The following is a 15,158-nucleotide window of genomic DNA, read 5'->3' as shown; positions in this document are numbered from 1 at the left end:
CAAATATGGGTTGTAAAAGTTCCTCAAAAGTACATGGGATTCCTAAATTGTGAGTGAAAGGGGTCCATAATCCCTTGGGACCCTTTATTTGCACAAGCCCTTCTTGTCTGGCTCATTCTGCACTGCTCTCCCATGGCCATCAGCATGGCCTTGGGGCTGTGAGTGCCCAAATAGGGTGGGCACCTCCATCTCCAGAGAGATGGGATATGGTGACAAGGAGTGGGAAGGATGCTGGGGAAGTGGGAATGCTCAAAACTCAGCAGGCAGGAGATGGGAATGAGCAGCACAGGGAGAAAGTGCATGAGGCTGCATGTGGATGGTTTTCCCAGTGCTGGACCTTGCTGAAGGGCTCCTGGTGGTGTTGGAGCTGATTTCCACCCAAATTTGTTCTTTTTCCTGGCATCACCATTTGCTCTATTCCTTGCCTTGTAACCTTGTTCCCAGGCTTGCCCGGGGCAGCGTGCTGAGGCCAAAGATATCCCCCTTGCTCACCCACCTGCACTGTCAATAGTTGGAAGCAGCACAGGGAGATGCTTGGAGGCAAACTTCCCAGTGGGAAGGAGGTTTTTGCCCCTCTGCCACCATTCCTGCACTGTCCTTGTGCTCCTCCTGGGGCACAGATTGCCGGCTAATGGGGCGGAGCCAGTGCAAGCACTCTCCATTAATGGAGCAGAATATAAACAGAATAAAGCCTTCATTTCCTGGGCTGTGATTTCATTATTAATATACTTTACAGTTCACAGGTTGTTCATTTGCTTCCATGTTTTCTCAGCTGGTGTAATCTGCAGTGCGGAGTGAGAAGAGTCATAAAATTTCCATTTCCAGTTGAATGTGCGTCCAATTCGCCGTGAAATGTTTCTCTCTGTCGTGAATATTAAGTGCCCCAGGAGTCAGTAGCCATGGGATTAGGCAGGGCAGGTTTCCAGCCCCTGTTTGTCCCAGAGGTGCAGGAGAGAAGTGGGTGTAGAGAGGAAAGGGTGACAGGGTGACATGTAAGGACTGAGGGAAGGACTATGTGGCAGAGGGAGGAAGAGGGAAAAGGAGAAAACTGGGAGAGTGGCAGAGACTGGCTCCAGGGTGGATGTGGTGGGCAAAGGGTACTTCAACAGAGCAGACCTCTGCTCCACCTCCTTATTTCCCTGTCTCATGACCTTGATACTCGTCAGGGAAGATGTTGTGCCAGTGTTTGCTCCAGTTTGTAAATCAGTTGTTGATAACTGTGCTTGGTCACTGCCGTGGGCTTTGGGGTTGTGCCCTTCCCTTGGCCTGAACACGAGTAGAAAGAGAGTTTCCTTGTCTCTGGTGAAGCTGAGAAATGCTGCTGTGCTTGTAAGGGCAAGGAGCTGAAATGTGCTGGTGAGCCGAAGCAACTCGACTGCCCCACAGCTGAGGAACAGCAGTGAGCAGCCACAGAGTTGCAACACTATCACAGACACAGTAAATGGGCTTTTCAGATGATTTTTTTGGGGGGGGGAATCATGTTCTGCTCTTGTTACACACCCAGCATGAAATTCATTGTGTGTTTATTGTATTCTTTTACTGCTTGTAGCAAAGCAAAGGGTCTCTGGGGCAGGGCAGCAGGAATTTGGGTAGTTGGGGCAGGTGGTCATGCCCTGCAGCTGGGCAGGTGGTGGGACCAGTGGTGGTGCCACAGCTGCAGTGCCACTGGCAGTGGGCACATCTGGCAGCACAGCTGGCACATTGGTGCAGCTGGAGGCAGTGGGGGATGAGGGCCCTGGTACCCCCTTGTCCTTGCAATAGTGGTGTAGGATGTGATGTCACTGCCAGGGGAATGGGGCAAAGAAAGCCAAATTGTGGTGCTGTACCCAGGCCATGGTGATGATTCGGGCACTGCCCAGAGCTGATGGCACCGTTTCCTTACGACTCTTTGCTGAAATTACTTCAGCCACAGCATTCCTCACTGCAAGGGAAAAAAATGCCTCTTCCTTTCCCATCTTCTCTTGGTCGAGTCAAGATAATAATAGTCTTTTTCTGATCCCCTGAACTTTCCCATCTGCTTGGTAAAACAATGGCAATTCTTTTTCCTCCTGGCCTCTCTCTCTGTCTTCCTCTCTTTTATTTTTATTCTCCTACAGTATAATTTAAAGCCAGAGCAATGCTGTAGCCCATGGGTTTTTCCCCTTCCTGTGACACACTGCTGTTATTTAAAATGGCTTTTCCCTTGCAAAGCAATGCCTCTCGCTGCCCTCCCAGCTCCTGTAGCAGGGCTAATACCTTCACAGAGGCCTGAGGAGAGGATGATGGGCTCTAGTGAGGTGGCTCAGTCCAGTCTCACTCCTCCTGTCTTCTAGTCACCTTAGCATCACCCATCCCTGCAATTCCTGGCGTGACCTCCCACTCTCCATCTTCCCTCACCACGCTCAAGACATCCTCACCAGCCCTCTACAGCCCCACATCCATCCCTCCCATCACCCCTGCATTTTCCTGGCTTCTCTCAATAAGCCACAATATTGCCAGTGATCCTGCAGAAATGGAGACATCAGTGCCATAAAACACAAGGGACAGAGCAAGGCCACTGGGCTGGAAAATAGCGTGTCTGGAAAAATAAAGATGGGATAAAGATGATGGAGAGGCGACAGCAAGTCTCACCCTGCCATGATTCAGACATCTCCAGGGGGTGAAGTGGGGTCAGAGGGTCCCAGGGGAAAAAAAGAGGGATGGAAAATATCCCACATTTGCAGAAAGCCATGGCAGGGACGGCCTCTGGGCTTTCTGTGAGCTGCCTGCAGGGATATGTGTGGAGAGGGGAAAGTTTCCCAGATCCCCATGACTTCTTGCTAGTGCTGGGGATGGATTTAGTCAGCACTTGATGCTTATTTTTTAACTCTAATGCCATTATGCCACTTGCTTCCCATCCAAGGGATATTTCCCTAATGCGGCTGAAATGCAGCTTAACTGAAGTTACAGCCATTTAACGCTCTGGATTGCAATTGCTTCTTAAGAGCTTGTCCTACGGAGAAAGCCTGAGGGTTTAAATTTCCAGCCAGAGGGACCCTCCAGTCCAGAGCCAGCAGCTCTTTTTCACACAAATCCAGAGGAAAGCAGGGTGCCTCGAGTTTGGCTGGGTTTGGGAATGCTTTCTCCTGCAGAGCAATGCTGGTTGCACAGAGGGGCCTGTGCTTGGGAAGGGATGTGGTGGATCTCCTGTGGAAATTTTTCGGGTTCTTTACAAGCCACCTGCAGATACCAAGCAGGAGCAACCTCATTTCTTGGTGCCTCTGTCCTTGCCAAGCCTTGCGCTCCACAGCTTCTCCTACAGCCAGCGAGAAAGCTGCCAGAAATGGGATGAGCTCCAGGAAAGCCAAGTTGCGACAGGATTTAATGGAGGAGCAGCGCTCCCACAAACAGGATGCGTGCGCTTGTCTGAGCCATTTTCTCCGGCAGCATCTGTCACTCTCCAACATCTTGGTATCGTTGCAGCAAATTATTTAACCACTACCCACTGCACCCCATCTGTCAGGCAGCCCCTCCACACGGATGGAGCCTTACCTTCCTGCCTTTCCAAAGGAACTCACCGGCAAAGGCTGAGCGCCAAACAACAGGACAAATTAAATCAGAAGCGCAGCTTCGGCACCCAGGGGGAAAATGCACATCAGCTTTGACTTATTGCACGGCGCACGCTTACAAGAGAGAAGCAGCGGCTTTTGTCACTGCAAGGGGCCATGAAAAATGAATTAAGGCCGCTGCTGGGAGAGGGCACGCAGGAGAATCTTTCATTCCAGCAACGCTGTCCTTTCTCACCTTGGAAGCAGCTACGGGGGAAAAAATTGCGGGGAGGAAGTAGGAGGAAGGAAAGAAAGGAGAGAGGATTTGTGTTGGGCGTCTCATTTGGACTGAGCATGGGAGGAAGTGTGTCAGTGCTCAAGCAGGAGCACAGAGCTGCTGGGAGGTGTTGTCTCCTCAGGAACTCTCAGGAGAGGGCTTGGCTCTGTGGGAGCCTCAGGATTTGGGTTTCATGTACCTTTTGCAGATATTCCTGCAAGGATGCAGAAAAACTGCATGGGAAGTGGCTCCCTGCTGGTTATAACCTTTGCTGAGCATCAGCCTCTCCTGGTGTCACCACAAGGGCAACCCCCTCAACCTCCATGGGCTGAGGAGGAAGGTGTCCAGGTCATGCTTGGGATAACGGGTGGGTATCATTAAGAACAGCAGCTTTTTAATGATTTCTACACCCATCTGTGCTGCAGCTCTGACACCACTTAAGTGCTTTGTGAACTGTAACCATTTCTTATTTGCTCTAATAGGGTGGCACGTGTCCTCTGGACCTTTTCTTGGGGTTCAGTGTCCTTACCAGCACCCCAGGAGGAGGTAGGGGCTGAGAACAATTGCTGTCTCCAGTTTGCCGAGCTTTGAGCTGCCTCCGAGCTCTCCCACACGCTGAAATAAAAGGGCTCATTCTTTATTCGACTCATTTACTCCTGAGTTAGAGCCTCGTTCAAGGGTGGTTGGTCCCCGAGTTGTTTTGTTTTGTTTCTTTAAATATTAATTTCCATAATCCATTTATTTCCCAAGGAACTACTTCTCACAAACAAAAGGTTTAATGCTCCTCTTTTATTCCCGGTAACAAATAAGTTGTCTGAGACGTGCAAACATCCCGGCAGCAGCGAGCCGAGCGTGTGCAGCAGCCGTCTGACGGCAAAGAACCGTGCTTAAGGATGTGCAGGGATGGGGGAGAAGCATCCCTGAGGGATCACAGGGACCACAGCAGCATCTCCCTGGAGATACTCGCCCGGAGAGGGAGGGCAGCAGGCACAGCTGACACCGGGGAGCCCCCACAGCCTGGGATTCCAATCCTTTGCATGGAGGTGTCTCCAACGTGCCTTTTTGAGATGGAAGATTTGAGAGCCGAAGGCCGGGAAGCACAATAGAAGATAGACTGCTTGTACCTCATTGTCTGGAGAATAGATGGGCTGCAGGCTCCCAGAGAATAGGAGCTGCCACTCAGGTGGCTTTAATAGAACAGGCGGCAGATAGATTTCAATAAAAGAAATGAGTATAAATATTGTTAGCGGAGAATAGAGGGAAAGTGAAAAAGATCTTGTTTAACGAGTCACAGTGGGAAACTTTCAAGGACTTTTAAGCTAAAAACTCTTCACAATGGGGCTATAATGGACAGCTCAGCAGACTTGGCTGAGCTGTGTAGCATTGGTGAGGGGACCAGGCTGGGCAGGTGTCCCCAGAATACCGCAGAGAAGGGCTTGGCAGAGAATCACAGAATGGTTTAGGTTGGAAGGGACCCTAAGGACTGTCTTGTTCTAAACCCCTGCCATGGGCAGGGACACCTCCCACCAGCCCAAGTTGCTCCCAGCCCTGTCCAACCTGGCCTTGGACACTTCCAGGGATGGGCCAGCTTCTCTGGGCAATCTGTGCCAGGGCCTCCCCAACCTCACAGCTAAGAATTTTTTCTCAATCTCCCATCTAACCTTACCCCTCTGGTAGTCTCTTTGCCTTGCTTTGGCTGTCTGTGGAGTCGATGGCAATGTGAGTTCTAGGCTGGAACCATGAGCTGGGTGACCAGGAGATGTGGTGGCATCTGGAGGGTCTCTGCAAGTCACAGGTCCCAGTGTCTTAGTCACTGATTGTTGCATGTGTGCACTTAAAAGTTAATTATTAGAGTTGTTGTATGAGATACCAGCCCCAAGTGTGGTCTCAGGGATTCACTGAACAAGTGTACCAACAAATGTAGGCCCTGTCTCAGTTCCAGCTCTGAGATGAGCAGGAAGCTGAAGAAAATGTCTTTCCTGGCAGCAAAGATGGAGGTTTGGCTGCAGAGCCATTGCCTTTGTGATGGCTCCAGGTTGGAGGGTGTGTTTGCAGGGTGCCTGTATCTTGACCCTCTCATCACAGGAAGCCAGAGTTGGGACCCTCAGAAATAGCCAGCTCTGCTAATGTCAGCAGAATATTGTGCCTGGGAGGGTCATCCATTGTATCTCGAGCCAAAACAAGGCACCATTGAATCTCTGAGCCCAAAGTAGTTGGAAGGAGAAGAGAAGCCACAGCACTGCATGTTCATGTGCAAGGAGGGTCACAAATATCAGTGTAGAAGAAAGACTTTATGGGAAGGACTTTATGACCACCACTCTCCCTCACAGCCTGTGCTGCCACGCACAAGGGCAAGGAGCAAAGCTGGCTGTGAGAGTGCCCCCAAATCCAATTAATTAAAAGGTCCAAGGAAGGAAAACATTTGCCCTCTTCTTAGTGACACTGGGCACAATTGGTGATGGTCTCTACCCCTGGGGCATGAGGATGAGGAGGGACCCCAGACTGCAGCAGTGGAGGGAGCTACTGCCAAGCTCCCACATCCCTGAGCGCTGTGCAGTGCCAGGCAGCACCATCCCCTGGGGCCTCGCACAACATCAGGCCATGGAAACACGCTAATTAACATGGAAAAGCATGTCAGAGGAGAGATTTCTTTCCTTGTCATCGGGAAACTTCAAAAAGAGAGAGGCTTGGCCCCGTGTGAGCACGACGCAGACTCTGATATGCCGTGTGCCCGTTTCTGGGGTTACGGTCCCTCTTCTGAAGGCTTGTGAACATGAAGAAGGGGAGGTTCATGCCCTGTATCTCATGTAGGTGTGTTTCCTAAAGGGATTGCTCCTCTAACAGGGGACACAGATGGAAATGGGCTGGAGCCTGTGGCACAGGGATGCAATATTCACAGGAGGAGGAGAGGAGCCTGCCTGGGTCGATAGAGTAATCTTAAAAAAAAAATCATTTTTTTAATGATTGCACTAGATGGTTTCCAGCAGGTTAATTACCCCCAGTCTCTGTCCACCAGAGCGTGGCATACTTAATTCAGCACAGGGGAGATGGAAAGAGGGGGTGCATGGAGGGGAAGCTGCCCTAGCTGAGGTCACTCACCTGATCAAACAAAAACGGGAAAGGGGATTTTAGAAATGCCTGAACTTTGTTCCTTATGTGTTAATTGAGCCATCAGAAGTGAGTAATAGTGGTTAATAAGAGGTGAAACAGATGTATCCCCCAGTTTGGCAGAAAGCAGCCTTAGCTCTTGTTTGCCCACCTGCCTGGGGCTGTGCCTTGTGTGCTTTGAGTGGGATTTGGGAGTGATTTGGGGTGATTCCTTCCCCCGCCTCCTTCCCCATCTGCTCTGATGCTACTAAACCTCCTGCTGCTGCACGAAGCAGAGGTGAAGCAGGTCTCGGGTGCCAGCAATTGGCTCTTATTACCTTTGTGCATTTTATTTATTTACTATAAACTGTTATAGGATGGCCATCAGCAGCACATCGGGGTGACGTGTGAAATAGATGGCTCTTGGGTTTAGTGCGTCACTTGGAGCTGGGAGTCTGCGCGATGTTAATTTTTATTGCCAGAAGTAGCCATAAATTGATAGTTGAGAATTGCTGTAGGGACTGTAATTAACTAGTTACTATTTCACCTCCAAAAGGAGCAATGTTTCACGCTCTTACTTTTACTTATCTGGAATCAGCTGCTGTCAACATCCGCTGAAGCCCGTATAAAGATTTATAGACCTTGGAGGTAAATATTGACTAATGGGCAGCTTGGCTTAATGTTCACCTTGAAGGACAATAAATTGTGCTATTGATTGAAGCCAGATGTCAATATCTGCATTGTTGTAAACATTTTAATAAAATTATCTCCATAAAATATTCTCTTTCTTCGGCTGGTCCTGGCTCGTGGGATCGGTGCCTGGAAAATGCAGCAGCAGGTGTAGCACGCAGGGGAGCACTTCAGGATTGGTGGTGGGTCTTTGGGCATCCAGAGAGCACCCCATTGTGGGACCAGTGTTGAGGTTGTGCCTTTGGGCTTTAGAAGCAGAAATGTTGCAGCTCTGTAGGGCTTTGCTTGATCTCAGGTGCCAGGAGTTGATATGGACATAAGAAAGAAGTTCAGGAAAGCTTTTTGAATGGCACCACGGGCAGCCTTCAGCCAGGGAAAGGTGTGAGCAGTGTCCTAGAGACCTGAACATGGCTGCAACAGCAAGCCAAGGGACAGTGGCATGTAATTAATTTGGGAACATGTGTTCCCTTTCAGGTGAGTTATTATCTTGTCAGAGGCTCAATGGAAGCAAACAGGTAGGAGGAGTCAGAAGGGAGATGAGGCAGGAGGGGAAAACAAGAAGTGAGGGAAGGAATATGGATGCACAAGGCATCTGCCTGCACCTCATCTCATCCAAGCTTTGTGGGACCCCAGACCATCTGCTGGGTCAGCCTTGGTGCTCTGTGCCAGACCAGGATCTCACATCTATGACTTTCCACTGCCATGATGGCCAGGCTTCCCCTTCCCTGAGGTTTTTTATGGAGATCTGCAGAGCAAGTCCTAAATAGTCCATGCTGGTCTGTGTGCAGGTTCCTGCTCGCTGAGCACAAGGATTCAGGCTCTGGTTTTCCATCTCCCCGGCTCACACTGGGTTAGTTCATCATCCTTGGCTGATGAGCAAGGATTATGCTTGTGCCTTGTCCGTGGCTGTTCCATTTCTGGCCTGTATTATATTATTAGTATTAATAATAATAATGATGGGTGCTGGCTGTGCTGGTTTTTTAGCTCCTGAGGAGATGAGAGAGCTCTCCATTAATTCCTGCAATATTTCACCTCCTAATTGTGCTCAAGCAGAGACAGCCTTGAAAGTTCCCACCATCAGTTCAGGCAGAGCAGGACTGGCACCTCTGGGAGAGCTCCTGGAGCAGCCCTGCCCTGAACATCCCCAAGGTCCAGGTGCTCCCAGGGTGTGATTCCACAGAGAAGCAGCTTTTCAGATCCAGTTTCCCTGCAAAGCCCCTTGTCCAGGAGGGGGGCACAGATGGTGTCCTGATCCCCTGGTGTCACCTGCTCCACAGATGGGCAGGGATCCTTTGTGTCAGCTCAATCTTTGGGATGCTGTAGCTGGGACTAAGGAAGAAGGATCTGGCGAGAGCCTCTGGGTGGTATTCCTAATGCTATTGTCATCTGAGTGTGAGTTATACCAGGTCATGCACAGGGCAAAAACATGTGTCAGCTCTGGCTCAGAGCATTCTGTTTCAGTCCAGGGTGTGTTGTGTGCCAGTTTTGATGGGCTGCAGCTGAAATCCTGTGGATTCCAGACCATGAACTCTGTGCTCTGCCTCTCCATTGACTGATTACCTTGCACTTATCTCACACTTCAGCGTGACACAGGCACAGAGGAAACCTTCATCCCCCAATTTCCTGAGCTTTTTCAGGGGGAAAGCTGACCCTCACAGTTACTTTAATGAAGTCCTTTTGCTGGGGAATGAAACACACTCGAGCTGCTTTGCTCCCACATCAAACTGGGGATGCACATTATGGCTCGACTATGGCAAGAGCTAATTCCCAAGCTCTGGAACTTGGGAAGGGCCTTTGGTTAGTTGGGAAGCAGTGTTATCTGAGCCTTTGCACAACCCAGAGTCAGATTTGTTCACGGAGCATCTGAAGGCCACCGGCTGTGTCGTTGCTTTATCAGCAGGCAGCGCTGTGCTACAGAGAAGCCGATTCTAGGTCAGCCACAAAAGGGACTTTTTTTTTCCCCCCCTTTCTCCTTTTTTTTGCAGTGCCACAAGGCTGCTGAACGTAATGCTGTAATTTGTGTGTCTCCAAAGGATATTGATTTTGGGGTAACGCCTTCATATCTCACCTTTAAGTTGCCCTAAGTACTGATGAGCTCAGCGATTTGGACCGTGAGCCATTCGGGTGGGAATTTCAGCACAGGGCTGAGGGTGTGGGTGGATGTCAACAATTCATCAATGGGAAAACTCACTTGACCTCTTTCTGAAGCTCACAGGGCTGCTTTCCCAGTTAAGACAGCCTGGGATAGTGGGATGCACACACTTATGTGCACAGGGTCACTGTTTTCACCTCTGAGTGTACAAGGGAGCAGTGGATGTGTGAAGTCCCAGGAATGCCGTGTGGAGACAGAAGCTCTGAGATCTGGTGTAGGGAGAGAGAGCCAAGGTGGGATTTCATCGTGGCTGAGCATATTTGCACTAGTTTGAGTTGACAGTAGTGGCACCTGGGATTGCAGCAGCAGGATCCCAGAGGGTATCTGGGGTGGTCACTGTGTGGAGCCAGGAATGCCATCAGTGCTGGCTCAGGTCCCTGTGTGATTTCCATGGTGAGCAGTGGAGTCTGACCAGGATATTCCTGTGCCACAGGAAGAGATGCTCTTAAAGCATCAGCCTGTGGGATGCAGGCAGTGTGTGCCCTTCCAGGAGCCTCCCACGTGTGTATTTTGCATGCATTTGTAGGAGCAAGATGCACATGGTTGACTGGTCAAGCACAGCGAGTTGTGGCCCATCAGGTCACTCCAGGAGCCGGGTGGGAAGCGAGGGCTGGCCGAGCTCACAGCATCCCCCAAGGACCAGGGACCTGTGCTTGGCCTCTCTGCCATTGGCACTCACTCCCAGAAACAGCTGTCCAGAGCTAATTTATTTCCTAATGCTGCAGCAATGTTAATTTATAAATTACACTGGTAATTCGAGCTATTATTAATTTCAGATGGTGTAGGGCAAGCCTAATTAAAATATGACACCAATTGCCACACATATGTACCAAGGACTACCGTTTAAAATTTATAGGAATATTAAGTGTGACACTGGGCTCAGAGATGCTCCGTGCAGCAATTACAGCATCCTGGCTGTGGGAGATCCAGTGAGGAGATGTAAACAAAAGGAAAGGAGAAGTTGTTCCTGTTGGGGGTTGCAAAAAGTTGCTTGTGCCATTCATTTGGGGGACCAGGGAATCCTGCACCCCAACACCTGTGTCTGGCCAGCTCAGTGCTGTGGGTTTCCAGGGCTGGTTCAAAATGAAGAGGTTTCCTGCAAGGAATGGGGGCTGAATGGTGCCACACTGAAGGAAATGCTGTTGATTGCATCTTTCTGGCTTTGAGTGAAACCAGGAGCTGCACTGCAGCTCAAAAGGGGAAAAGGGGGACAAGTGCAACCCCCACAGAAATGAGCCTGGAGTGGCACAGGGATGAAAGGTTGCAGGTGAAGGGAGATGTTGGCATCACAACTAATCAGAGTAAACTTGCTGTGAAATAACTGAGCCTGAAAAATAGAGAGGGATGTTTGTGTAGAGCCAGGTGGGCCCAGTGGTACCTCCCTGCAGGAGGGATGTGCTAATGCCAAGCAGAGGTGAGCTCAGATTGTTCAGGGTGCAGGTTTGGCAAGGACTACTTTGCCCACCATGCCCACACTATGGACATTATCTCCAGCAAGTGATGCTCTCAGTAGTACTGGGGCTGCCACACAGGTCCAGTGGTTTCAGACACCTTCCTAGGAGTTTCCTTGGGATGCATATGGGCATGCCAGACTGGGATGCGCAGGATTGATGTCCTAGTGTAGAGTGACATGGTGGCAGATGGTGACTGACTGGTGGGCACAGGTTTGCTGTGCCTCCCCATCACTCACCCCTCTGTCTCTGCAGCTGTGGGCTTCATCAGCGAGGACGAGTACCTGGAGATCACGGGCATCACACGGGAGCAGTCGGGCGAGTACGAGTGCAGCGCCTCCAACGATGTCTCAGCGCCCGTTGTCCAGCGAGTCAAAGTCACCGTCAACTGTGAGTAGCTGGGGGTCATCAGGGGACAGGGCTGAGGCTGGAGGGGGTCACTGTGCTGCCCCCACGATGGGGCACACACAGGCTTTGGGCCCCAGAGCAAGACAGGCAGCAGCAGTTTTGCTGAGCAGGTGGTGTTTTGCCCTATTTTCCTATTCTTTTTGAGCTCCTTTTTTTCCCACCACCTCCTCCTCAGCTGTCTCCATCAACCTGAGTTTTCTGCCCATGGTGAGATGCTGTGCTGATAACCTCCAGGGAGAGGAGAGAAGTGAGCAGTAAATAGAATTTTTTTTCCTTTAGAAAAAATGAGAGAGAGGATGAAAGCAGCATATTTCATGCTCAGACAGAGGTGAAGACCCTCCTAAACCCCTCTCTGGTCACCCCATTAGTGCACATGTGGTGCCCAAGAGCTGAGGAGCTCCAGTTTCTGGAGAAGACCCCCCATAAGCCCAAAACCCCCTGAAGAGCAGCACCAGAGTGGTAGGAGCTGAGCATGGGCTCAGAGATGATTTGGGCTCCTTCCCACATGCAGGGAAAGAAAGGAGAACTTGAGGAGCAAGGGGGAGGGATAGGATGCCTCAAGGCTCCTGGGTGTTGACCCCAGGTTTCCCACCTTCCCACAGACCCACCGTACATCTCGGATGCGAAGAGCACTGGGGTGCCTGTGGGGCAGAAGGGGATCCTGCTGTGTGAAGCCTCTGCTGTCCCCTCCGCCAACTTCCAGTGGTACAAAGATGACAAGCGGTAAGAGTTTGGGGGGTCAAGGGGCACACACTGTCCCTGTGGGAGCTGCACCCATTGCCAGCAGCTTCAGCTCATAACCCTTGGCACAAGTCTGGTTTGGGTAGCAAGGCAGGTCCCCCCAACAGCAGCAGGTTGTGCTTGTCTGGGGCAAATTCAAGTATCCACAGCCAGTACCTATTCCAGGGCTTTATATTTAACACTGTGGAAAATACATGAGGGATATTTGGGGAGGGGGCTTTTCCAGGAGCCTCTTTCAGCCTCCATCATGGCAGCACCACTGCTGCCCCTGCCTCTGTTTGAAGGTGGTGTGGTAAATCCCAGCTTGGGTGAAACATAACAGGAGAGAGGGATATTGGCAGCGCAAATCCAAGCACTTAAGAGTGGATGAAACCTCTGTCATCTCTTTAAATACTTTGGCCAGAAGGCAGCTCTTAGAAAGGCAAAAGAAATGTGGTGTTGGTCAAGAGACAGATTTGCTAGGCCCCAGAGACAGCCTGCTCTGCTTTGGGGTGAAAACCACCCTTTTAGGTCAACCAGCAGCTCCTGTTCTCTGCCAAAGCAACAGCACAGGTACGTGGCTGGGGAATGAGAAGTGGAGCAGCACAGCCCAGGGCAGCAACTCATTCCGGAGCAAATGCCTCTCTCTGACCCCAGGCAAAGTGTTTTTAACCAATTTTTGTGTTACTTCTTCCTGGAAAGCCCAGAGGGACTGTGGTGTGGCCGAACACAGGCCGAGCCACACTGGTCACTGATAAAGAGGGGTGTTTTAGCCAAAAAAGATGCTCCAAAAGCTGGAGGGAGGCTGAGGCCTCCTGCCTTCCCTGGTTTGGGAGGAAAGAAGCAGCAGAGTGTACAAAGAGGAGGATGTTTGTGTGGCAGATGAAAGGCTCTGCTGGGAAGTAGGTCAGATCACGAGGGCTCGTGGAGCAGTGGTAGGAGCAGGCTCAGCACCTGATCAGTGTTCAGCAGGGACCATAATGGGGATCTGGAACCTCCCATGAGGAATTAGCAAGTAAAAGAGCCACTGGAGCAGAGCAGGATGGGGACACCCCTTCAGGGAAGTCCAAACATTTGGTTAATGCATTTGTGCTGGCTGAGAAGCCTCCCTGCTGTGGTGGGTGCCCATTCTGTCACCCATCAGGGACACGCAGGGAAAAGGGAAGAGGAGGATGCAAGAAGGCATCCTGCAGAGCAGGGAAGACTGAGAACAGGAGAAGGAATTCAGGCTCTTCTGTAGGGTGGGAATGAGCCTTTCCTGGATTCTCTTGCTAGCCTGTGAGCATCCCTCCCTGTGCACAGCATTTCCAAGCCTCAGCACCATCTGGAGACTCTGCAACTCTGACGATGCCTCTAGTCAGCATGGGGATGGTGTGGGTTGGCAGCTGGAGGCTCAGCAGAACAGCATCCATCTCCACATCTTTCCTAATACCTTCCCTTCTCCCTCTTCTCCCAAGATCAGTGTCCCCTCTTGCAAGCACAACCAGGGCCATGGAAAATCTCAGGCACCTCTCCTCCTAACACCATTCCAATGACCTTCTTCCATTCTGCTTTTCTCCCAGGCTGGCTGAAGGACAGAAAGGGCTGAAAGTGGAGAACAAAGCCTTCTTCTCCAGACTGACTTTCTTCAACGTCTCTGAGCAGGACTATGGCAACTACACCTGTGTAGCCTCCAACCAGTTAGGGAACACCAATGCCAGCATGATCCTCTATGGTGAGTAGGGCTGAGGGAGCCAGACAGGGAGGGGGAATGGCTTAACTGTGAGACCACTGATGGGAGAGGTGTGGAGAGGGTCTCCCATGTCATTTGGGGGAGATGTGCATTTGCTGCTAAACTTTGCTGCCCTAGAGCAAGGGTTGGAGGTCATGGTAAGTTCAGGAAATTGGAGAGCTTCCAAACTTACCTTCAGATTCATGTACCATGTCAGTCACTGTTCATACGTGTTTGGGATCCACCATCAATGCAAGGTTAGGATTTGGCTGCAGGTTTCTATTTTATTGCTCTGATGAGTACTTAGGAGAACATCTGTGTGAAGGCATCCTCTGGTGTTGTTGCTGGGTTGGAGGAGGTGGCTTTCAGAGTCCTTGCTGCCTCATTCCCATCTGAGAAAGAATAGGTCCCCCAGGTTTGTACTTTTGTACCAGCACTGTATTCCCTGCATGCCAGAGCTGGGATGAGAGCAATCCCTGTGACACTGCTCGTGCCAGGAAGGGCTGTGATTGATCAACATTTGTGAAGACTCCTCAGGCAGCAGCAGAGCCAGTGCAGGGTTTATGCTCTCCAGATCCCTCTCATGGTCACTGAGAGCCAGAAATGGATGACACATCTCATCCCTGAGCACTGCAGGGGATATTTCCTTGCTGGAGATATGGGGGTTTGTGGTTCTCACAGCTGAACCATGTGGAAGAAGTGGGAACTGAGGACCTCCATCCTCTCCTGATGTCACTCCAACATTGTCCTCTTCCATCCCACCTGGTTGCTCAGCCTTGTCATCTCCTTGCCTCTTGTTGTACGGTTGGAGGGGAGTAGAGCAGATGACCTGACCTGTTTTCCTCATCCCCAGGCCCCTTGGTGGTGACTGAGGGCAGGCAGTCCATGCAGAGCACACTGGGAGTGTTAATACCACAATACATGTTGGGATGCTGAGTGTGCTGGAGCAGCAGATCATGTGAGGCATGTGGATGCCCTGGGAAGTGATGTCTGTGTCTCACCATCCTTGGGGAGGGGCTGTATGTGGTCCAGGATAGCAGTTTGTTTAAGGAGAGTAGAGGATGTTGGGCTTTGCCAGGGGCCACACCCCACACATGTGGGGTCAGGGTGGCATCACAGAAGAGGCTTATCCTCCCCTGCCACAGTATGGGCATCT

The 15,158-nt window shown here is 50.9% G+C and overlaps 1 protein-coding gene across 8 annotated transcripts in view; it reads left to right on the top strand.

The window, feature by feature from the left end:
- NTM (neurotrimin) overlaps positions 1-15,158 on the top strand; it is a 365,773-nt gene that overhangs the window by 345,529 nt on the left and 5,086 nt on the right. For all 8 annotated transcript variants that reach the window (XM_071576242.1, XM_071576244.1, XM_071576248.1 and 5 more), the window contains 3 exons: positions 11,419-11,553; positions 12,174-12,294; positions 13,854-14,005. In XM_071576242.1, coding sequence (XP_071432343.1) covers positions 11,419-11,553; positions 12,174-12,294; positions 13,854-14,005 — 408 coding nt within the window. The remainder of the gene's footprint in view (positions 1-11,418; positions 11,554-12,173; positions 12,295-13,853; positions 14,006-15,158) is intronic.

The sequence above is a fragment of the Pithys albifrons genome, chromosome 23 (assembly GCF_047495875.1).
Source record: "Pithys albifrons albifrons isolate INPA30051 chromosome 23, PitAlb_v1, whole genome shotgun sequence".
NCBI classification, from domain to species: Eukaryota; Metazoa; Chordata; class Aves; order Passeriformes; family Thamnophilidae; genus Pithys; species Pithys albifrons.
The sequence above is the reverse complement of the archived record's forward strand: the minus strand, read 5'-3'. Positions and strand labels throughout refer to the sequence as shown.